The sequence below is a fragment of the Clupea harengus genome, chromosome 9 (genome assembly GCF_900700415.2).
Source record: "Clupea harengus chromosome 9, Ch_v2.0.2, whole genome shotgun sequence".
Taxonomy (NCBI): Eukaryota; Metazoa; Chordata; class Actinopteri; order Clupeiformes; family Clupeidae; genus Clupea; species Clupea harengus.
The window spans coordinates 10,173,862-10,198,205 of NC_045160.1; the positions used below are offsets into that span (position 1 = coordinate 10,173,862).

Here is a 24,344-nt window from a genome sequence, read left to right on the forward strand (position 1 = left end):
ACACATTAATATATCGGGGGGGGGGGGCTGCGGGCTGCTGCTTGATCCATGATAGTAGTTGATGGTAGCTACTTGTAATTGAAGATTAGGCTATTAAGTCCTAACCAGGCTTGTTTGGCAGCTGGGTATGTGTAATTTGCATTGACTGTGTTTGGTTCATGTATTATGTGGCCTAGGCTAGTTGGCTTCAAAACATGACAGCTGTCTCCCATTTAGAATAGCCTGTCTGCATAACTTCATATTTAAGCCATTGAATGAGGTCCATTACCTATAAAAGGAGCACACTGACCCATGCTGTTTTTCTAATCCTCTGAAATCTAGATGCATAGTCATTGCGGAAGGAAACGTTTCATTATGATATGCCTACTGACCTTTTGGTTAGTTATCTATTATCTCTGTTTTCTCAACTGAACGCACCACTAACAACCAGAAAGTTAATAATGAAACAACACATACACTGAATTGCTTTTCAGTGCCTCTTTCTTTGCCTTTGGTGTGCACCAACAGGTGGAGCCGCCTTTACTGTTTGCTTACTACTTAACTATGTTGACCAAGCAGGATATCATCCCGGAGTCACTCAAGTCAAGTCTGGAGGACCAACCTTACTGGAGACTGTAAGACTGGATTTGGCTACAGCATTGTTTTAAAGGAGGTGTTTTAATCTGACAGATTCACTAAAATCGATTAATACATGGACATACATACAGAGTAATACTCAAAACAAGTCAAACGTATGTTGTTGTCCACGGCGACATGAAGGGGTTAGAATGGAGTTGTCCCCTGCTCAGGCTGATGGTTCACAATGTGCTGCTGGTGAGTAAGCCACTTATCTTGTTTTAAATGCTGTTGAAGGACTTTTTAATGTCAGGCTTTGGAACTGGTAACCAATAGAAAGAGAAACTAATATTTTAGCATGTCTCATGATGACCTGCGGTGAAGAGTGACAACTTATTTTCTGTTTTAACTCAGTTTACGGTCAGTGAATGCCTTGGGGACCACCACATGTTGGATGATGTAAGATTTCTAAACCAAATAGAGGAAGTGGAATCCAGCTCTCTGCAAGTTCTCTATTCATGTTCTGAACCATCGGTAGTCCATTTAGAGGCCCTTGTGTCCTTCAACGCTGGAGACATTTCAACTGTCTTTAGTCGGCACTGGACCTGTCATCCAGGCTCCTCGAAGGTTAGGACAGTGACTCTCACCCTGCCTGACTGGCTTGTGTACCAAGCTGACTGGATGATCCAGCCCTCGGCGTGGGTCCTTAGTGGTATGCTGCGTGCCTGGGTCAGTGGGGATGGAGGTGTGGATGGGTATATGTCTGCACCGGCTCATACAATGATGCTACTGAAGCTCCGGGACCCCTTCAGCAGGCCTCTGAAGCAGCACCAGCTGTGTCTGAGCTGGGGCATGGAGAGGCTGTGGGCAGCAAATAAAGACAGACTCCTACAGTGTCCTCGGGAACAGGGTAGGTAACTATACATATTGTAAACACCCGCACAACTGAAGTCAAATTTTTGAAGTTACATCAGAATAATACATGAACATTCAATGTATCCAAAGTACATTGTGAAATTTCAACAGTTTAAAATGCATTTTCAGTTTATTTATAGCCAGATATTAATAATGTATATATCATATACAGTCTGTATTATTATGTCAGTTATACGTATATTTGCACAGGTAGGAGGTTTGCATTGTGTGTGCGTCACTGTTCCTAACCCTGACTAATCTGTTCAGAGGTGGCTGTTTTCCTGTCAACACTGTATGCCTCCACTGGGGAGAAGTTTGGCCTCATAAGGACTCTTCAGCCCTTCGGCGATGGTGCTCTGGAGAGTTCGCGGCTCAGAGCTATTCCCTCTCCCTGGTGAGGCACGAGAACACCACTCAGTGTGCACTGCTCTGTGTAGTAACCTCACATTGAATTTCAGAATCTGTTATTTGATAGCGCTATTAGCCATCAGTTATTCGGCCATCTGTTTGTCTGTCTGCTGTCTTTAGTGGTGTCTTCTGGTGTTCTGCCACTTTGTAAGAGCAGTCATTTACTGGTGTTCCTTGTGTTCACGCTTTTGTAAAGGTGTGCTTTCTCGATCTGGATATACCTTCTCCATCCCTGTCGCCAGCAGTTGTGTGGGGTGCTGCACCATGTAGACTCAGAGAAGGGTTATGCTTCTCCCTCGCTGTTCCTGAGGAGCTCAGGTACTGATGCAACACTAGGTCCATCCATATTTGGATACATGGTTCTATGTGTTTCCCCAAATAATTTATTTCTAATATATAATGTAGCCCTTGGAACGATACGCTCTGCCTATGACCTCATTCACATCCTAATATAATCCTTCATGCATACTATATAATATTTAACACCATTAACAGTCAGCATCACAAAGATTGAGCCTACAGGGGAAAGCCAGTTAATGAAAAAATAAACAGTGCCACCAATCAGGTGAAAGTAAAATAATAGACATTGTGCTGTGATGTATTATAGCAGTTTTGTAGTGTCTTTTTGTCTAGCTTTATATTAGCAGAAGCACCTAGAAATATGTGGAAAGTCATTTACAGAAGGGAAACGATTTGTTCTTAAGTTTATAAGTAGGCTTTGCAGAAGTGCATAGAGGATGTTTAGTTGGTGAGATGTTTAATATCTATGCTAAAAAAAAACCTGTGTAACTAAGCTGCTTCAGGTCTGTATCCCCAACACACTGACCTGATGCATAGACACCTACACTTACCTTCTTATTGAACACATATGTGTTAAAAAGAAAAAGCTAACTCAAACTAAAAGTGTTTAAATAATGATGCGATTGCACCAAAACTGCGAGGGGAACTGCACGAATTCCATTAAAGTGGCCATTATGCAAGCTTGAAATGAAGTGGTTTCTTATAGCATCAGAGGGGGTTATCTTCGGTCTGTTCATTTCAAAGCCTTCATTATTGTCACTGCCCCCCTCAGGCCAATTACACATCCAGCTGCATGGGAAATCAGGAGTGTCCTCAGCTTTCCTCTCCAAGTTCACAGTGCCACTCAGGCAGTGGTGCCATCTCAACATGGAGCTGGATGGCTGGACGGTTAGAGACACAGCATAAATCAAAAGAACAGAGTACTCTTATAACCTTGGTCCTGTGCTAATGAAAACAAACTCTTATCTACAGGTCAGGATAACCATGATGTGCAGAGATGGAGAGCACTACGTTGTACAGAACTCTGAGCATGTGTAAGAGTGCGTCTGTCATCTCAGTTGAATGTTTGTATATACAATATTAGAAGGTCATGTCAGTAGACGGAACACATTATCTTGATATTTCCAACAGATTTGATATAGCATTTCACCTGGATGACACAGATGGCTACTTTGCGGTTGGTGGAGGTGAATTTGTTAAAGGCATTGAGGGGTACTACGGACCTATTGTTTATTACAGAAACAGCATGCCTGCTCAAAGTGAGGTAAGTTGATTGAACAGGCAGCATGACCTTAAAGGGAAAAAACATATATTTGGCAGGATATTTAGACTGTGGGAATAGGAATTTTTTTTAAGGATTTTTTTCTTGTAGAAAGGCACACACAGTGCAGTAGTCTATTATTGTATTTTCTTAGAAAAATGACTTTTCACCAAAAAAGGTAATGCTGCCTTCTGCACTTATCAAAAAGGTTAAAGATGTTCCCATGTCAGTTTTGTTGTTGTTGTTTTTGACAGTCTGAAGTCCACATACCACCTCCCATAACACTTATGACAGAATGGCTCCAGTCTTGTCATCATTTTGAATTTGATCTGAAGATCAAAATCGCTGGCTACCTACAAAGAGCAAGAGAGAATGGACACTCAGGTAATACCTAAGTTGTACAACAGATGGCGCAAGAGGCAAGCAATTCTACAGAAACATCCATACCAGAGCCCGTCTCAACCACTGTAGGTCAGCCATTCTAACTGGTGTTTCATTTCTACTCAGATGTCTGTGTTGCTGCATACAGCCAGTGGCTATCCAAAGACAAGTCCCAAGTCATGACCCCACAGTGTGAGGCATGGGAAGCCCCTGGTTCACCCCAGAGACGTCAAACAGTTCGCATAGCAGAAAAGTTGGCAAACAAATATGGTAAAACATTTAATCATATATACTTTTCCTTGCTTTAGCATTCCTGCTTTTAATAAAGCGAAAATATAACATTATTTCTCAATATTCGCTGTGTTACCCAGGTCCATCAGTTAGTCCAGCCACCGTTGGCAAGGCTCTGTACTCCCTGACCCTTAATAAACTGGCCCAGGCAGTGGATACAGGAGTCATCAGCAGGGTGTTGCCTCTCTTGCTGCAGGCTGGTTGCCTTGGGGACAACAGGGCCCTCTACCTCTCATCGGTGCTGTACAGCAGTGGTGTCGGCGTGAAGACACGTCCTATGAGGGTGTGTGAGCATACACTGAGTGGATCTCATTTCCTTTCCTTGTGTCCTGTCACTTGTGACTCAGCTCTTTCCTTTGAGGACACGAGGAAGAGGTACAGGGAAAATATGCAAAATATCAATAACTGATCACAGTCACTGCTGACATTTGCAGAGCTGTGTCAACCCCATAGTACAAGATACCTCGGCATTTAAAAACATTACCTACTATGTGTGTAGGATGTGTACTATGTGTGTACTATTTTGAGTCTTCCAAAAATCAGGAAATGTTTGACCTGCCCTCCAACACTAAAGTTTGTAGAATGTCACTTTTACCCCCACCCCCGCCCCTATTTCCTAGTTTTGAGTTGGATCATTAGCTGTCCTCTCCTCTCCTCTCCTCTCCTCTCCTCTCCTCTCCTCTCCTCTCCTCTCCTCTCTCCTCCAGGCATGGCTGCTCGCTCTGCTGGCGGCCCAGCAGGACTGGAGACTGGGGCTGCTGCGTCTCGGGCACCTGCACCATCTAGGTGACGAGAACATCCCTCCTGACCCTGACCTGGCTTATGCCTACTATGCCAACATCGCTAAACAAACATCTGCTGATCGTCAGAACCTCACCACACAGCAGGTAGCATTATCAAACTGACTTTGAACAAAGTGGGTGGCTGTTTTTGTTGTTATTGTTGTTTACCTCCACCCACTTACCTTTTCCATATACATTCCATATTATGAAATGTATTTTGTCGAATGTTATAGAAAGTACTTTCAATATAAGTCTGCAACACAGACACACTGAGATGGTGCAGTTCCACTATACTATACTGCACTATACATTTAATAGTAATTAATTACACATATTAATACAGTCAGTATGTTGTAAAATATATATTTGTTTTTTTGTGTGGGCAGTAATTTACCCTGTGCTAATATTTGCTGACATAGACTTATGTGGAGGCCATATATCTGAATAATGAGGAAGTACTAAAGTCACAGACCAATGAGAACCATGACCTCTTCCACTGGTTAAAACTCCAAGCACGGAATGGGGTGGCAGGAGCAGAGGTATGATGCTCATTGGCTTTTAACTCATATACTTTACTGATATACTTTACTTGAACTCATTACTTCATGATTGTTTACATTGAGGCCTTTGGACTAGAAGTTGTCATGGTGTTAATTTGGTGACTGCTCTTTCACAAGCAAACAATGGGCCGGATGCTGTTCTGGGGTCAGCATGGTGTGGCTCCAGACATCCAGACTGCTGTGAAGCACTATCAGAGAGGAGCCATTAGACTTCAGGACCCAGTGTCCATGTACGACTATGCCATTGTCCTGCTCACGGTCAGCTATCCCCTTCTGAGAAATGTTTAACTTGGTTTGGTCATGACTATCCCCTCTTCAAAGTGTGAAAAAATGATCATAAATCTTAAATTATACATTATCATTTCATTTTTTATTGTCAGGGACGGGGTGTTGAACAAGACATCCCTAAGGCTGTAATTTTCCTGAAGAAAGCCATAGAGCGGGTATGTTTTCAGTAAACCATAACATAAATAAGCAAACATAGGGATATTTAAATGCCAGGAATGTCTCACCTTGTGTGTCACAACATCTAACATCCTGCGCTACCTCGTCCGCACAGGGCTTTGTCCCAGCAATGAATGCTCTGGGCTGGTACTACGAGCATTATGAGAAGGACTATGAGCGCGCTGTGGAGCTGTGGGAGCAGGCTGATGCCGGCGGAAGCCCAGACGCAGCCATGAACCTGGGTGTCATGCGCTCCCAAGGGCTGTATCCAGGGAGACCAGCGGATCAGGCAAGTGTGTTAAGTGTGTTAACGCTAACTGAGCTCTTAGCGTGACCTTGCTTAAAGGCAGAGTAGCGGGGGAAAGGAAATGAAACTGCATGCTGGCTTTTTCGCTGAATTGGCAGAAACTGGTGTTCCCAAGAGGAACATCACCCTAGCTCAATGCTGACTCAAGACGTGATACCAAAGGTTTAACACCCTCTTCAGTATGTGGATTTGCTAAATAAAACAGATAGCACAGTTCCTACTATCAGCTAGCGCATATATTTTGTTTCTCCATCAGCTAATAGTGTTTCTTTTTTATATATCTTAGCTCATGGCATATCACTACTTCCTGAAGTCTGCTCAAAGGGGTCATGTGGATGGAGCTATCAATCTGGCTGAGATATGGAATCAGGGGCTCCCAAACCAGATGATGAGGCGTCCTGAACATGCTGTTTTGCACGTACCACACGTCACTAGTCAGTAACTCAATGCCATGTTCAGTTAACCTGCCAGTCCTTCATGTAATGCTCTGTGTTTCACTTTCAGATGGGCGAAATGGGCATCGGAACAGAATGGTTACCTTGGCACAATCTTACGGAAAGGCTTTGATGCCTATTTAAAAGAAAGATGGTAACTATTACAGTTGTTTAGGAGGCCCTAGAGCCAGGAGGCACCATTGCAATAACCATAGGTTTTACCCACCAGGGTAGGATATATAAAGATACAGTCATGGCTGTAAAACCTCAGAAGGGGAACATCTTATGCTAATTGTATGTGACTAATAGTTTCCTCACAGTCGTATTTTTGACCTGCATCCTCTGAACTTTCTTAATTCACTTCAGTTCACAGAAGTATCTCGCTACTCCAGTGCAGTACAATGACAGTTCATTTCAGTATGATTGTATGGAACACATGAATCAGAAGTTAAATTGTATTTTTAGGAAGCGCACTTCCATTGATTAACCGTATAAGGTTAAAGCGAACCTTGATTTAAACTCTGTCTAGAAAACCACACTCCTATGTCATATACAGGTTGTAATGAGGGCCTTGTGTGATTTACAGTGTGATAAACCTAACCAATGCATCCCATTTCAAAGGTTGATGGCTCTCGTATATTACCTGATGGCAGCTGAATCAGGATTTGCTTCGGCCCAGTTCAATGCGGCCTACTTATGCGAACAAAACCCTGTGAGTTCATTTAATTTACAATTACATTTACAATTCTGTCACATGAGATGTACGTACTTGCATTTATTATATATTGTTATATTGGAATGTATGACAACTGTGTTTTGTTTGTATGGATGAGGTGTAACAGGAATAAGAGCTTCATGAAACTTTCTTACTGAGTACCGGTATTGTTCTCCACAGGGAGGTTTTTTGACACAGGCCTTTGTGAAACAGTGCATGCTAAGATACTACAATCTCACCATTCAGAGTCAAGATCCAGATGCTCACGGTAACTGACTCAAAATTACATCAGGACACTGTCAAAATGGCTGCATTACAACAACATGTGTCCTTCGTGCCATGTTACAAAAAGCATAAACATTTGTAAAGGTTGATTCCAACAAGTGTCAGTTCAACAGTTAGTTACATTTCATTAGCGAAAGGCTTACTTAGGCGTCATGTAGCTGTTTTCCCAGTCCACGTAAATTGTGTAACAATTCATCTTTGTGTCTCTATGACAGGTGAGTTGCTTTGTGATGATTTATTGATATTTGTTTTGCAGCTTTAATAAAAATGGGAGACTTGCTCTCTAGTCGTAATGCAACTGGTCAGAAAGATGTGGCCAAAGCTGCAGAGATGTACAAGCTTGCTACTCTCAGCGGTGAACCCCAGGTTTGCCCCTTGTTTCCTATGTTGACCTTTGCCCCTTGTTTCCTATATTGACCTTTGCTTTTTGCTCCCCGTTACTGGAACCCTGTCTATGTAGTGCTTTTGATCCACTGCTTTGTCCAATGCTTTACTCTGTACTTGCCTTTAGTGGTTTTCAATCTGTCTTCATTCACCTTCTGTACCACAGGGATGGTTCAGTCTAGGTCTGCTTGTCCAGGAGGGGGAGACATTGCCATTATTTTTGCTGGTGGAATTGAACTTGTTGCAGCCCTACCTATCAGACAGACAAGACCTTCTCACAGCACTGTACCGTAGGTAAGTACTCTTTCCTCTCTACTCGATAATGTTTTGTTAAGTTTTTGACTAGTCTGTCTGTCTATCTATATGCATATATGAATTAAATATCTATATATTACCTATATAATATATACAACAGTTTCTTGTGAAAAAGCAAACATCATGTTTTTTTTCCTCTGCCAAACAGATGCAGAGATTCAAATGCCACAGATGCATACGTACCTTGCAGTCTTGCTCTTTTCAATATATATCTACAATCATTTTGGGAGACCAATTTTATTCTCAAGGTAGTTAATTGAAAATACATGTCATTCTATTTCTTCTTTTTGTATTGCATGGCTTTCAAACGTATAAACTGGAGTTCAAACATGGTTGTGTATTTGCTGTCTTTCAGACGTCAAGTACAGTTGCTGTGACAGTTGCCACCATAGCGGTGGTCTTTGTATTGTCCAAAATCTTTAGACGACATGTCATGGACACTGGTCAGATCACATGACCCCCATCAAGGTGGGAGGGAGCATCAGACATTCAGTTAATACCACTCAGCACAGCCTCAGTGTGCCACACTTATTATTTCATAAATTATTTCATCCCTTTAATGTGTCTTTCTCTTCTTTTATTTGTGTTTGATAAGTTAGCTGGTTAGCCGACCAGCCAGGGAGCTCCTAAGCTGTGTCTAAGTCAAAGCTAGCTCTGTCAAAGCTTTGCTTTGGCTTTTCTGATGATCTGTAATGACAAACTTTTGTACTGACACAGTGCTGCATTGCTGTTAAAGAAGGCCAAGCTGAAAAAAAGAAGGGATGTCCTTGGTGACAACCATGATGTCATTTGTTTGTTATAGATTCATGATAATTTTTCATGAAACCTATTTTTATATGTTATATTTCCCACTGCTGCAGACAAGCAGATCTGGTATACACATTTTTTTATTTTTGTATTATTATTTTTTTTACCAGTACCTGGTCAGGTAGGCATTTCCCAGGCCCCAGCAGTTGTGCTTGCCTTCTGTACTCTCTGTAACCTAGATGGCATGACTGTTGAAGCATGGCTTCACAAAGCTGGGTTATTTTTTCTGGCTCACTGCTCCTGGCCCCCAGGGGTTACCTGTGCTCCAGGTAATGATAATGAATACCAGTGTGGTCACATGAGAGGGTGCAGAGGTCTGTCACAAACAGCAGGTGTTGAGCAAGCTGAGACCTGCACACAGCCACACAGGAACAGCCAAGTCTCAAGGTATCCTGCCTAATTGAAATAACAGTGTCCCTCCTACTAATGAGGGGAGAAGTAAATGGTTTCACTCTTCAACTGCTACATCATATGTCTGTTTCAAAAAAGGATTCCTCTAATGGAAATGTCAGACTTGAAGTAAATGGACAGAAAATCTATGAATTATGTTTGCTCTATGTTGTTCATGTTCTATTGATTATTACTTAAAGGCTCCCATCGCTTACCGACCAGTCTAAACAAGAATGGAAGTCATATGTCAAAACGTATGTCTTAATAGCTCAAAGGCATGTGTTCACACCCTTGCCAAATCTATTCAAGTGCGAGTTGTTAAAGATGATTTTTGAACAAAATACAATGGAATAAAATATAGTTTCATTGGATTACATCCTTGTAAAGCATTTTTGTGTTTCACCTGATTACATGTGATATGACATTGTAAACCTCTTGACACACGATGACATGACACACCACACACAACAGATAATCCAGAGCTGCTGTTTACAAAACAATAAGACAACACATCATTACACAAAAGTGGTCACCCTAGGTACTGCCTCAAACTGTGCACTGACTGCTGTATAAGGAATAACAGAAGCTGAAAAGTCCACGAAACAGTTGGTAGAGCTAACTTTACAGACAGCATTATATTGAGACTCCCCAAAGGACATTATCTTGCTTATTCCACAGTTAGCAATAAGTTGTGTGTTCGTCTTGTTTTGGTGCTAGCTTTAGGTACTACTAAAATAGATTGTGCTTGTCTATCAATATGAAACCCTTTTATTAGTTAGTTCCCATCCTACGTTTTTGACAACTATAATGTTCTGTTTGAATGTAGCAGCACGAATCGGTGTGTAAGCTTAGTTTAGAACTTCACTAGCCTGCTGCACCAAGCGTTTGTTACCGATTGCACTTTAACTTCACTAGCCTGCTGCACCAAGCGTTTGTTACCGATTGCACTTTAACTTCACTAGCCTGCTGTGCCAAGCGTTTGTTACCGATTGCACTTTAACTTCACTAGCCTGCTGCACCAAGCGTTTGTTACCGATTGCACTTTAACTTCACTAGCCTGCTGCACCAAGCGTTTGTTACCGATTGCACTTTAACTTCACTAGCCTGCTGTGCCAAGCGTTTGTTGCCGATTGCACATTGCTATTGTGCCAAACTCTTTGACATTGCTGCAGAACCTAAGCGAAGCCCTTGCATGATTTTGGAATAAGCCTTACTTATCAATCGCATGTCCCAGCAGAAAAAAGGGGTACAATAGCTCAAGCCAATGTTTGACAGACTGAACTGTATAACGCAGAAGATATGAGAGTTTAAGAGAGTGTGTGAGGACAAGTAAAGGTAAAAGTGTAAAGACGAGTAAAAGGTGACTTATGGCCTTATTGATTTCACTACTGATTTCTGCAGTGTTTCTAACATGAAGTGATTGAAATGGAAAATGAAGTGCATAGCTACTTAGTGCTGATCTTTGTCTCTGAAGTCCCATTAGCATTTCTGCTCCCTGTTTTCCTCTGAGTGGAAACCTCCGGGGCACTCAAGGAGGCAAAGTTGCTATTCACATATCCCTGCGAGACAGATTTCAGCCTCTCATCTGCTGAGACAATCCCTCCATTTTCCCTCTTCCTCTCCACCTTTCCTTCCTTCCCTTCTATCTTTTCTTTCATTGTCCATTCAGGCTTAGTTTCCTCCTTTGACACTTCACCCTTATTTGTCTGCTTTACCTCTCCTTCCTTCTTTTCCTCTTTTGTCCCCTCATCTTTCTTTTCCTCTTTTATCCATTCATCTTTCTTTCTCTCTTTTATCCCCTCAACTTTATTTCCCTCTTTCATCCCTTCATATTTCTTTCCCTCTTTTGACTCCTCACCCTTCTTTTCCTCTTTTATCCCTTCATCTTTCTTTCCCTCTGTCATCCCTTCATCTTTCTTTACCTCTTTCATCCCTTCATCTTTCTTTCCCTCTTTTGACCCCTCACCTTTCTTTTCCTCTTTTATCCCTTCATCTTTCTTTCCCTCTGTCATCCCTTCATCTTTCTTTACCTCTTTCATCCCTTCATCTGTCTTTCCCTCTTTTGCCCCTTCATCTTTCTTTTCCTGCCTTGTCTCTTCATCCTTCTTTTCCTCCTGTTCCTGCTCATCCTCTATGTGCACAGCCACCTCCAGAGGTGAGGAGCCGCTTTGCCACGCCGCCTTGTTGTCGAAGCCCCGGAAGTTGTTTTTGGCTCCCATGATGTATTTGCTGAGGACGTTGCTGCCCTCAGTGTTGGTGGTTATGCCCTGGCTTTCCAGACCACTTGCAAGGGTCTGGTGGAGGTTCTTCATCTCCGCGTGCACTCTTCCCACAACCATACTCAGCTCTGTGATCCTGTTCCCCACATCTGTGACAGACATTCACAGATTCACACATACCAATTTGAATACAATTTAAAACTTCAATCGAACATAATATATATAAAAAAATGCTTTACCAAATCCACCTATTGGTATTACTGTCTTGATCATTATACTGATGGTTTGATATGCCACCTCTGCGTTACCTTTGCGCTTGGTCTCCTCGAACTCACGCCGTGCCGTCTCAATGTAACGCTGGACCAGGGCCTTCATAACCTGCACGCGATATGGCAACCGGCTCTCCCCTTGTCCCCCACCGTTGTTCAGTGTGCTGTTGGACTGTGAAGTGGCAACAGAAAAGGCTCTATTAAAATGCAATGGTCAAGCATGAACACCGCTGTTGACCCATTAACGTACCATTGATGCTATTGGAGGATATTCTGGATTGCTCTTGACTCTGCAACAACAGCAAAGCATTCGAAAGGTGCCCCTGCAGAATATCAGGTAATTAATGCATGTTATTATAAAACAGGGAATACATGAGAACAGTGAAGCATTTAACATTTGTTCCGATTTCACATGGCAACAGTGAGTGCCAGCAAACCATGTGTGCAAACAAACTGATATCTGGTCAGAATTGATCAGTACTGTTTTGCTGCAAATGCCACTGTTTCCATCTGACATAAACTGTTTCAAACTGAAAGAATGTTGATGAATGATGACCAGTGCTCAGTTTTTTCAGTTTCCATAATCAAATCAAATTAATAATTATGAAATTGTTGTGAATAATCATAGTCTGGCTAAATTGATCAGGATTTTTTATCAAGGCCTAATCCGTGACTGAGTGTAGGCAACCTGGTCTTTAATCATGTACGAGCTGCCTTTCCTTATTGTCCCTATGCGCAGATATTTGTAATGGTTTGACTATTAGCTAATGCACCCACCTCACGGCATAGAACAGGGCCTTGGGTGAAGGAATGATGTTGAAGGGCACGGGCATGGTGAGGCCCTCTCTGAAGTAGCTCAGGTACAGTTTAGAACGAGCAAATTTCCATTCAACATCAGCATCATCCTGACAGCGAGAGGAACATAATTTCATATATCTCTTCACTTACTGTGATTTCCACACACTTTGAGACTGCCACAGATATACATGGATGCTGCTGTGTTCATCACGAGATACAATAGATAGGGGAGATGAGACAGACTAAATATTCTGGACTACTTCGCAAAAACGAATAATGCAGCTGCACAAAGTAGCATAAATTAATGAAGCACCTGAAAAAAAAATACTCACCTCAATCTTTTGGAAGGAATTGGTAATCATAGCTATAAGCATATTGAGAAGCACGATGACTATTACCAAAGTGAATACCCCATAAAGAATTCTTCCCATAAATTCGGCTAATACATATGCTGGCATATCCACATAATCCTGGTTGGCCACTCCAAACATGGTCCAGAACAGGAAGTTTATTGTTTCATTAAACCTGAAACAGAAAAAAAACATCTCAATAAATGCATCTATCTTCTGGAATAGGGCTGAAGGTAAGAGATGTCTATTCACCTACAGGTGTCTTCTGCTGAGTATACCAACATTTCTGTGGTTATTTTAGACTGGTTTCTGTCTAACAGCACCTTTTGTAACAGGTGCTACACCATCTCAATTCAATACAATAAAATACGTGTAAGATGACATACTTCCCAAGGTGTGGACAGATAACATAAGGCACATATATATTGTTGAGTCCACAGAGGAATGCGGTTCCAATTATCATCAGCAAGAACATGAACCTGAAAAGAAGGAAGTCAAATACCTCCGTATTTCCATCAAAAACAGAACATATCTCAATAATGGTTGCTATGGCGGCGATGTGCTGTCGGGCCATATATCACCTCATCATGTCATCAATCATCTTTCCGATGGAGATCTGCAGGGTCCCCAGGGACTCATGGGCAGGCAGGATGTAGGCAAGGCGGGTGAAGCTGAGCATGCTGGTGACGGCAAACAGGATCTCGGAGAGGAACTGTGGGTCCTCCTGTCGCCAGTCGTGTCGCACTGACAATACAACCCAGACGAGTAAGTTAGACTGTGAGACCAAGTGAACAGTAGCAAGGAAAGGGATCACAGAACCCTTTAGTGTCTAATGTAGTGTCTAATAATTAATACTGTCTGTACTGAAATATATACTGAAAAATATAGCTGTGACATGGTGTGTCAGTTTCATTACACTTGCGATAAAATGGCTGCAACAGTCATAAATTCAGTGATAGTGCAAATGTGTTGTAACCTGATTCTGTGAAGTAAAAACATTCTTCAACAGCATTTGAATCCTGACACACAATGTATCCCCTCAACATGATGACAACTCGCAGTGCGAAAGAGGCCAGGTACATGCTGAGCACCATCATGTCCAGAATGTTCCAGAAGTCCAGGAAGTAGCTTCTGAGCCCTTCAAGCCAGACCTCTTTACATTCAAACCAGAAGAAACCTGAAAATGTGGACATGGCATTAACTTTTGAAGGCTGTCTTGAAGGATTTTTCTTCCTGCGTTGTTTTTTTGCACTTTACACGTGCATAATTTGCAAGATAATGATCCTAACCTTTTATTCAGAACTCAGAGTATGGATAAGTATAGTATGGACAGTATGAATTAACTGAAGGACAAATTTGACCTCATGACTTACCAACCACCCAAACCATGTGTAGAGAGTTGTGAAGGAAGTTCTGGTTGCGTGAAGCAAAGTCATCTCGATAAATCTCCATGAAGATGGACTCGCCCAGGAGAGTGATTAGGAACCACATGTAAGATGCAGAATGGAGCAAGAATTTAATCACAGGGATCTTCATGTTCTTCCCAAACTGTTGGAACAGTGAACAAAGGAACCACATAAGACCGAATCAAATTTGAAACAGTTAGATACCTGAAGTCAGACATTCAAACACCCCGAACCTTGGACTTGGGGGCCAACCAGTAGACGAGACACAGGAAGGGCATGGTGAGGAAGATGCCGAGAGACACCAGAAGTTTCCATGCCGTTTTACTTCCTCTCCACCAGGAGAGATTCCCGCACCAAATGGAGGAGAGAACTTGCTGGCAGATGGGGTGAGTCACAAACTGTAGGGTCAGATGATATCAGGGAGATTTTTGAAATCCTATAATGCAAATCCTACAAATATGCCACTAGTAAACTGTCATTATGAAGCCAGTTTTTTAAATCTGTACTGCACTGTATTCGAAATGTTAATTATATGCCTGATTGGTGAATAGTCTTAATTCTTCATTTTTAAATACCTTGTCAACCATTGTGTTTCGTTTTATCTTAATTGCAAATAAGCTGATTCATTAGCCAGACAATCAAAAAAATAAGACTACACTCTCATGCTTGGACCTGTTTTTGATTGTAGTTGACGGCTAGACGCAGGCGGGATAAGTTGGGGATTCCTTCATCGAACGTTCGGTCATCTACGTCGTCATCGCTATCACTTTCACAGTTGTTCAGGATGGTGGTGACCTCACTCTGGTTCCGGCACATGGCAAGGAGCTCCACAGCAAACTCTTGACACAACCCCTCCAGATGCAGGTACTGGGGCTGAGGAAACCAAATGTAAGTGATGCACACCCGCATTCATAGTCTCAGCACATACCGCACATTGAAATGAGGTGAAGGTAAGTGTATACACCCAGTGGGTGGGTTGGGTTTTAAGCTTATATTGGTGCTTTTCACTATCTGATGGCAACATATGCCTAAATATAAATAGATTTTTTTCAGAAGTCTATATTTAACAACCAGAAAAGTGTCTAAAAACGGTTTAACTCATTACTGTTAGCAAATGTTTAAGGGGTTATTGTTATGGTAATAAGGTCATGTAAAATACTACTTATGTCTCTCCAAATTTGTGGATGGAATGTTCCATTCGTTTTGTTCCTACCTTAAACTCTGGCTCTTTCTTGGAAAGCCTGCGGAGCTCACGGCTGAGGTGGAAGGCACTGAGCATGGAGTCCTCTGCAGTGACGGACAAGTAGGCACGGCTGGCAATTCCTCTGTAGGTGTTGATGCGGGAGAGGGAGAACTTGAGCAGGTCGTACTGTCGAGCGTTGCGGCACTCCAGGCAGATGCAGGAGATGGAATGGGGCAGGGGGATGTCGTGGCCCCTCTGGGTCAGCATGGCAACAATGTCATACAGGTCTTTCTGGCAGGCTAGCGTTAGCGGAGTGACCCCTGGGGCAAACTGAGAGTCGTCAATCGAGCTATCAAAGATGGCTGTCGAGAAGGAGCGCACGTCCATCTTGTTGCCTTTCTCCTGGTCAAGCCGGTCTAGCAGTAGCTTCACGACCCGTGGCTGGTTGGTATCCACTGCGACAAGGAGGGCTTCATGGATCTGACGGAAGTCAAACTTGACCCCCAGAAACAGGGTGGTCATCATGTTTTCTTTGCCCAGGCGGATGGAGAGGTTGAGGGCCTCCCTCCATAGTCTGTCTTCAGAGTCATCCAGCTGGCGAATGATGCCGTCCCCAGTGGACAGCAGCTTGCTAACAAGCACAACATTTCCCTCATGGATGGCAGCAATCAGCTCAGGAGGAAAATGCAACTTTTTGTTCACAATCACTTTCCACTGATCTGCCTGTTGTTGAAACAATAAGACCAGTTTATTGTTAGTTGCCATGTTGATTGGCAATGCTTTTAATACAATGTTTAGTGATGAAACTGTGTAACAGCAACGAAGGAAGCCTAACCCTAGTTACATATATTTAAAACAATAATATGTAATTTTGATGATTGTCAAGCTACAAGCTTAAATTGGAGTAGATTAGAACATTTAGGTAGGGTAATTGTGACAAAAATAATCTCACTGGTATCTTGTAGAAGAGAATTCAGTGACTTACCGTGATATTTTCCATGACTCCTTATGCCATGAAATACACTTGTCCAATTTGTTCCTTTGGTTTCTGCAAATATTCTTCAAAGCTTTAATGTTTTTCCAAAATACATAGTCCAACATTCTTTATTAAATGTGGATATGGAGAGGAAGTGTTCACCCCTCAGCGGTTGCAACTCACGGAAGCCCACTCAGCTCTGCTTTTAGTTCTCATCTGGGAAATGTTTTCAATGTGCAATGTACTCTGCCCTGACTCCAACAACAGCCACCTCCCAGGAGGAGTAGACCAATTAACACACACAACCATCTCATACCTCATTAGGACTTTTAGAACAGAATCGTTTTATTGTAAAAGGAGTTTAATTAATTTAGCTTGTGACAAATTTGCAAATGACAATGTTAATACACTGAATACATACATATATGTTTGAATATAACATATAACACTTTCTGAATACCCTCCTCATATTGCCTTATGGGCATACAAAATGTATGTATTGTAGCATAAAGGGGGGTAGCGCACTTCTCTGTGTGTAGTAGTTCGACCTATAATGCTTTGTGTGTGTACTAATGTTAAATTCTGTGCCTAATGTTCTCAAATGGTGTGGTTTATGTCTCCCCTTTTGGGTCTAATGTTGGTGTGTATTACTCTTCTCATTTGGTCTGGGGGCTGTGTCATTTGATGCCTGTGTAGGTCTGTTGTGTTGTTTAGCGCATCTGTCCACCATTAGTGTCTTAAGTCATGTCCATGTGTAAGACCTGCCTTCTGTATCTCATTTGGCGTGTGTTCTTTGGCACTCCCAGGGTTGGGGGTATATGGGGTTTGGGAGTTGCACTAAAAAAAGCGTCATTCCGTTGGGATTGCCACAGTTTTATAAAGTAAATGGTAGTTATGAGTGTAAATTCATTGTCTGTGGTATATATTGTCTACAAAAATATAGGCGCAAATAGCCCTGTAATGTGACATGGCAGTATTGAACCACCACTGACCAGTGATGGAGAGAGCATCAGCATTAGTAGTTCACTGATATTCAAGGATATTCATGGCACAGGGGATATGGCAGCTCTCTGACTAGAAGAGTGCTACCCACCACCAAGCTAATTCTTATTTGTTGGGTTTAGCGAGTTAGCAGTTGCTCAGTGAACATGAACATGTCAAGTGTGCTTTGAGGCCACTGGATCTTGTAAAACCCCCAATTGCCCCACCAAAGGTGCTTGTGTTCAGATCGTAATTTTGTCACAGTTGCAATGAAATGATGATTACGAAGATAGATAAATAGATAGATGGATACTTTATTTATACCGAGGGAAATTTACAAATTTACGAAGGCAGTAAATGGCATCTTGCAAACAACCTGGCACATTGTATGACCACAATTACGATAAGACTGTATTCCTCTGCTGTGACCTGTCACTCATAACATAAAAAGGAAAAATCTTGATTGAATTATGTTCTAGTATTTATGTAGAATCAATGACATGCCATAGTGATATGACTCTTTACAAACTTAATTTCCCAGAGTCTTTGGGAAGGTGAGCAATAACTAAACATGGTCATTCTCTGCTTTCCGAGTTCAGTCTCAGTTTGGCTTTGAACTGCTTAAAGCTAGTGCTATACTTCTGTGAAATGTATGGCTTGTACTCCAGGCCTATACATCATAATGGCCACCATTTAAATTAGTCTCTTGGATCTCAAACGATTTATTATACTGCTTCTGATTGTAATCGTGACAAATGATGCTGTTGCTGGACCGCTACTTAATATATCACATATGAATATTCAGAACTCTTTATTCTCAGTGATATGCCCTGGATGGGAATTATAGAGCACAGCCATCATCAATGCCACTTCACAAAAACAGAATGTGCCATTAACTGTATTATGTTAGAGACAAGCTATAGCTCCCTTTCCTACAGTCTGATTAATGAGCTATAGTGAGGAAAATGAAAGTATTGAAATGACTAGACAGACTGGTGACAGTCTGTTATTATCCTCTATTCTGTAAATATTCCATAAAAAGCCTTGTGACCGTGCAGTGCAGTGCAGTGCGTGTTCCTACTTTCTCCGGTGAAGATGTCTGTTCTTTTGACACATTTGACAGCCCCTCTTGATTTCACTATTCATATTCACAGTCGGTATTGAAGGGAAGTTTAAGTGCAATGCTGGGTCATTAGATGGATTAAAAGGTAGGTAATTTGAGAGTGAGAGCTGGTGAGCACAAAATTGGGACAAATGAACCTCTGCTGAAGCCCATTATGTTGGGAGAGAGAGAGAGAGCGCGCAAACAATCAAATCACTTTAATTAAGTCTGTTGAAATGGCACAGGCTTTTACTGCACTTGGATTACCAGGAATACAGCCTCTCCACGACAATCTGCATCATTGACGCAGTCTCTCTTTTTCTCATTCTCCCTCTCACTGTTTCTCTCTCTCTCTCTCTTCTCTCTCTCTCTGGCTCTAGCTCTCTCGTTTGCTCTTTCTCTCCCTCTCTGTCTTCTTCGCTCTCAGTCTCACTCCCCTCTCCCTTTGGTGATGGGCTGTGCTTGGACAGGGTAGAGAGATCCTCCCCAGTTGTGTGTGTGTGTGTGTGCATGTATTACAGACAGAGTTCTTCATACAGAGAGGGAGAGCAGGAAGGAGCTGGTACTTGTCCATTTCATCATCTGGCCACAAAGACTTGGTCTTTCCCTGAGACCAGCGGACTTGTGGGATACCCAACTGTAGAGGGCACATTCCTCCTGAGACAGTCGTGCAACAGGCCCTTTGGATAGAGGTAAGATATGTTGGTTGGTGCTATAAGTTGCAAGTACAGAGACTGATAGAAATAGATGAAAGAGTTTTAGAGTGAAGTCTTGTGTCTAGTAGTTAAATGAGTTATGTAGAATGTATGGCAACTTGGACAATGACATCTAGCGCAAGATATCTTTGTATAGCAAGATTTTGAAGGAAGTACATGGGGAATGAAGTAACCATTGACCAGATTGGTTGAAGTAAATATGAGAGCAAGAGGGAGCTCTCTGAAAAATGTGGATATTAAAGGAAGACATCTCAATCACTGTTTCTGTTTGAATGAGCTAATAGAGTTTTTATCTTTGCCTCCTAGTGAAGTAAGTCGTTTCTCAAAATTGCATAGCTGGAAGACTATTATGACAGTGAGATAACAGTCCTTAAGGATTTAATAAGTTTGCAGATTTAGTAAGAAAAATACCCCAGCAAGATGTCAGTTTTTACCCCGTGGTCCAGTTGCAATTTTAGTTTGTTGAGGTCTACATGAGAGACACAGCCTATCACTCAGTCCTATCCATCAGTTCTTTGCTAAAGGAGAGGGTCTGTGCATGCGTTGTGACCATATTCAAATCACGTTTTCCCTACTAGAGCTCCCACTGTAAAGTCTGATCAAATGTGCCGTGCTTTCGCTGGTGGCTGACGTGGTTTCGACAGCAAGCAGGATTGTTTGCGGAACGTAGCACCTGGCAAACTCACTCCAGACCTCACTGTTTGTGTTTGGCTATTTATTTTCCTCCACTCCTTGCTTCTTGGCACTGTTGGATTCTGCCTAATTATGCTCTGACAGCATGCCTGAGAAGAGCGTCTGTGCTCTAAACACTAACAGTGTCATGCTGATTTAGTGAGCCCTGTGTCTTTAACTCACACTTCAGGATGCTGGACAGCTCAACTTGGCTGCGATCTTTCCCCCGGGGAAACTGTCAAAAAACATGGGAACACATAGCCAGTTCTCACCTCCTTTCATTTTCTCTCTTGTACTTTTTCACCCAGTAATTCGAAAAACAGCTTGTTTGAATAGCAAGGCTAATCTCAGCCGGGTGGTTGTGGCTGATTGGCAGCGTGCATTTTGATCTCTCCCAGGCTCAGACAGAGAGACAGAGAGAGGAAGAGGAGGAGGAAGAAGGCTTCAGTGAGTAATGAACGCGTCTGGTCATTCGTTGCCAGTCATTCCACTCCAATCTGTTTCCTCTGGGCGGGCGTCCAGCGCCAGCCTGGCACAGGACAACAGTCATTGACCACCATTTCCCCCCCTCTGGAACTGTAAATGACTATCAATGGGAAATATAATCAGGGTAGAATGGTAAATATATGATCCGGGCTCGAGAGTGGGCTGCAGCTCCAGAGATGATGCATCAGACAAGCCAGAATGTCCAGAGGTAATTGAATAAGAGAGGAGAAGAGAGGCAAACAGGACATGATAGTTTGCATTCTAAAGAGTGTCTCAGAAGCCATTATGCCCTCTTTGCTTGCTGATGTATAACATGCTGAGCACAGAATGAAACCCGACAAGCCTGTATAAAATACATACTGTACATACATACATACGCACCCACACACGCAAATTTGTATCCCAGCGAGATCAGCAGTGGTCGTGAAACATTCACAAACTGAATCGTTCTTGAACTGCTTGAGAATCACACTTAATAAATAAATGAATCCTGACTTGTGAATATTATAATGGATGTGTATTACAATAAAATGTTTAATCAATTCTCAAATAAATAAAGTTTTGAAGAGAAGAGAAAAGGGCTGATCCGTGAAAAGAATTCTGAAGCTGGGTTATTCTTTATAGTTACAGGAACTGAGGACTTTCTTTATAGCAAAGACATATTGTGTTACCCATAATTCAAAACTCAAAAGGCCAACTCTCTTTTTCATTAATTCCCTCTAGCTCTTAATGTCTCCACTAACTAATGTGGCCATCATTCCCACCCATAACTGATGCACTGAAGGTGCACATGCTAATACCTGTGTATACCTTTGTCACATCTAAATAGGCATGACGCAAAAGTGTAGGTCTATTCAATTCAATTCAATTCAATTTGACTTATATAGCGCCAAAACAATACAATTGTCTCAAGGCGCTTTACAGAGCCCAGTGCCTGGATCCCCTTAGAGCAAGCACAATGGCAACAAGGGCAAGGAAAAACTCTCCTGTTAATCAGGAAAGAACCACGGCACATAAGGGGGGACCCATCTGCTTGAGGTCTATCAATCCCTTCTATACCCACCGTATCCCCTTCATGGTCCCACTCCAAGCATGTGAGAGGTCTGGAGTGAGTGATGGCTTCCAGCAGGCAGTGTCATGTCAAGTCTGTGTAGTCCGAACACGCACTTGAAGACCGTCATCCAGATGGAGCTAGTGGAACAAGAGCAAGGTGTGGGCTTTTGTGCTGAATTGGAGCAGCACAATCATGCAGCAGGTGATATATCCGTTATGGTATATCATGCATGGTAAGAGGGTTATGCTCTGCTAGCGGAGCTGGGCTGATGTGAGTGGTGCATTGTGCTGTGTGGAACATGAGTGGGTGATGAGACGGCTGCTGGTGCAATTTCAGTTACTGCTCAGGCATAAACGCTCAGGGAAAGATGTTCTCCGCCAGGCCCCTAATTTCCTTCATAATTAGTGCTCTTCCCAATGATTTTCCACAGTTCCTCATGCTGCAAATGCTACAGACATTATATTTGTTTATTTGTTACTTATTAAAATCTGTAGGACAGGGATACACCCTGTTATTAACCCACTAGTGAACCGAGGCGGGGACTGTTATTATAGTTTATATATTTCTTACATCTGCAATGTTTTTTTTACAAAGAACATAGTAAACATATTTACTCTCATTTGAAGAGAGTAATGAAGACGTCCTGATCAGCTTAACAGCTTTAACTTCTAAGCCTCCGCTGTATGCATACACAGTAAGTCATAAGCCTCCACTGTAAATATGCATACACCTGTAAGAGAAAACCCTATACTGTAAATATGTGCATACACCAGTAAGAGAAAAGCCTATACTGTAAATATGCGAATACACCAGTAAGCTTTCAATTCACATACCTGCCATACGTCTTCTACTTTACGTACCTGTGAGCAACGCACACCTGTCTAAAGCACAGAACCCTGCCGGTGCTGGCGATCACCAAAACAGCATTCTGTCATCTAAAAATATATCCAAAATCAAGGGTTTGGTGTCAACAATGACCAAGAGAAAGTCATCCATGCTTTTATCTCTGGTAAGGTGGACTACTATAATGGTCTATTAACTGGACTGCTTAGAAATACTGTTAAACAGCTGCAGCTCAATTAGAATGCTGCTGCTAGAGTTTTATCCAGAACCAAGAGAGCACAGCACATCACTTTAGTTCTAAAATCTTTACACTGGCTTCCAGGTAGTTACTGAATAGATTTTAGAGTGTTGCAGAGTCCAAACTAAACATGGTAAGGCAGAATTTAGCTGTGATGTGGCATGCAACTGGAACAAACTGCCAGAAGATCTTAGATGTTCCCCAAATGAAGCACATTTATTTTATTTTATTCAGGTTAAAAACATTTCTCTTTTCATGTGCCTATGACTGAGTTCTAAAACATGCACACTATTCTTACTGCACTCTGATTCTGGAAGTAGATCTCTAGTCATTCCCAATGGGGAAGTGATGTCTCGGGCTTACGGTAAAGCTCTATTTTACAAGCCTATTTAGGGCTCTATTCTCGGGCTGAGCTCTATTCATGAATTCCAAAGACGTCACTTGCCGCCATATTTGTGCCCGATTTGGGTGCCACTGCTTGAGTTAACCAGTGTTTTGTATTGTAAGCATTTTCCTCTCAAAGGGAGCTAAAAAATAAAACCGTTCAGAATCTATGTTTGCCTTTTGGCTCCACCATTACAACGAGTGCTAGAGACCTGTGGACTTACGTTAGCATCAGGAGAAAGTTGATTCAGAGGTGACATTTGTCACTCGTACTGCTTTATCATTACCTTTTTCTGCACTGCCTGAACCAATCAGATCACTGAGAACTGCCGTTCTACCGTCCCTCTTATGCTACTATTGAATCTATATACGTAACTGTAAATTCGATCTTAGTTTATTTAGCAAATTATTTATGCCATTTATGTTTTCATTATAAAAGAGATGAGTGGAGTATGCATTAAAAATATATATATTAACCTAAATAAGAACTGTTTCTTTATTGCATTTTGTAGTATAACCCACTCCACTCATGTTATTATCCATTATACTGCCTAATGCTGAGAAACATGTATGTATCTATGGGCGCTGCAACCGTTTCGGACACAAACATGGCGGCGCCAAAGCACAGTGACGTCATGGTACCCATGAATTTCGGGCCTTTCTCTGAAAATGATTCCATTGTGGATTAAGAATTCTATTCAGGCTTTTGCTCTAAGGTTCTCTATTCAGAGTTCTGAAAGAGATAAACACACAGTCGGGGCTACTTCCACTATGTTTTTGTTCTATTTCTTTCTTTTAATTTGGTTTTAGCAAATTACACATTCTTTTTTATTTTGTGTACTTTCTCTACATTCTTTTATTATATTATTATCTTTTATTGTTTTTCACTCTTTCAGTTGGTTATTCCTTTTGCATTATGTAAAGCATACTGAACTGCCTCTGTGTATGAACTGTACTATGTAAATAAACTTGCCTTGTTTATGGTGTGTTATGGCTTTATCTTCACAGAAGGGGAAGCAGTCACATAGCTGACACCTGTTGCTCTGACAGTAAATGAATGCTCTGTGATGCACCTCTGTTTGTTTTTTTATCAGTTAATTTGATGGCTACTGTGACACCACTGCTCCCATCCT

The 24,344-nt window shown here is 41.9% G+C and overlaps 3 protein-coding genes across 3 annotated transcripts in view; 2 read left to right on the forward strand and 1 right to left on the reverse strand.

Moving 5' to 3' along the window:
- Nucleotides 1-88: 88 nt before the first annotated feature.
- LOC105901362 (protein sel-1 homolog 3) lies at nt 89-9,908 on the forward strand. Its single transcript, XM_031573313.1, has 23 exons — nt 89-813; nt 970-1,465; nt 1,738-1,864; nt 2,075-2,196; nt 2,951-3,066; nt 3,151-3,212; nt 3,310-3,442; nt 3,694-3,823; nt 3,947-4,090; nt 4,192-4,394; nt 4,819-4,998; nt 5,313-5,432; nt 5,571-5,711; nt 5,834-5,896; nt 6,013-6,186; nt 6,491-6,618; nt 6,709-6,792; nt 7,260-7,350; nt 7,534-7,621; nt 7,895-8,004; nt 8,189-8,316; nt 8,486-8,585; nt 8,693-9,908. The coding sequence occupies exons 1-23, from the start codon at nt 754-756 to the stop codon at nt 8,792-8,794; spliced, it is 3,102 nt and encodes a 1,033-aa protein (XP_031429173.1). The 5' UTR covers nt 89-753; the 3' UTR covers nt 8,795-9,908.
- A 1,668-nt stretch (nt 9,909-11,576) lies between these two features.
- On the reverse strand, nt 11,577-16,759 carry trpc2a (transient receptor potential cation channel subfamily C member 2a; the record flags this gene model as incomplete). Its single annotated transcript, XM_031574162.2, has 13 exons — nt 16,745-16,759; nt 15,790-16,482; nt 15,249-15,449; nt 14,810-14,974; nt 14,544-14,718; nt 14,147-14,347; nt 13,752-13,914; nt 13,557-13,649; nt 13,153-13,345; nt 12,800-12,927; nt 12,273-12,345; nt 12,062-12,194; nt 11,577-11,902 (listed from the first exon to the last, which is right to left on the reverse strand). Coding segments are annotated over exons 1-13 (2,559 nt in total), but the record flags the coding sequence as incomplete, so codon positions are not given.
- Nucleotides 16,760-19,314: 2,555 nt separating this feature from the next.
- The window catches only part of robo2 (roundabout, axon guidance receptor, homolog 2 (Drosophila)), a 362,580-nt gene continuing 357,550 nt past the window's right edge, over nt 19,315-24,344 (forward strand). Inside the window, exon 1 of the mRNA XM_031573314.2 lies at nt 19,315-19,510. The gene's annotated coding sequence lies outside the window, so the exon portion shown is untranslated. The remainder of the gene's footprint in view (nt 19,511-24,344) is intronic.

Coding starts and splice junctions, on each gene's coding strand:
- LOC105901362 (XM_031573313.1), top strand. CDS start 754: ATGAAGGGGTTAGAATGGAGTTGTCCCCTGCTCAGGCTGATGGTTCAC. Junction 3,824..3,946: donor AAGAGAGAATGGACACTCAG/GTAATACCTAAG, acceptor ATTTCTACTCAG/ATGTCTGTGTTGCTGCATAC. Junction 5,712..5,833: donor ATGCCATTGTCCTGCTCACG/GTCAGCTATCCC, acceptor TTTTATTGTCAG/GGACGGGGTGTTGAACAAGA.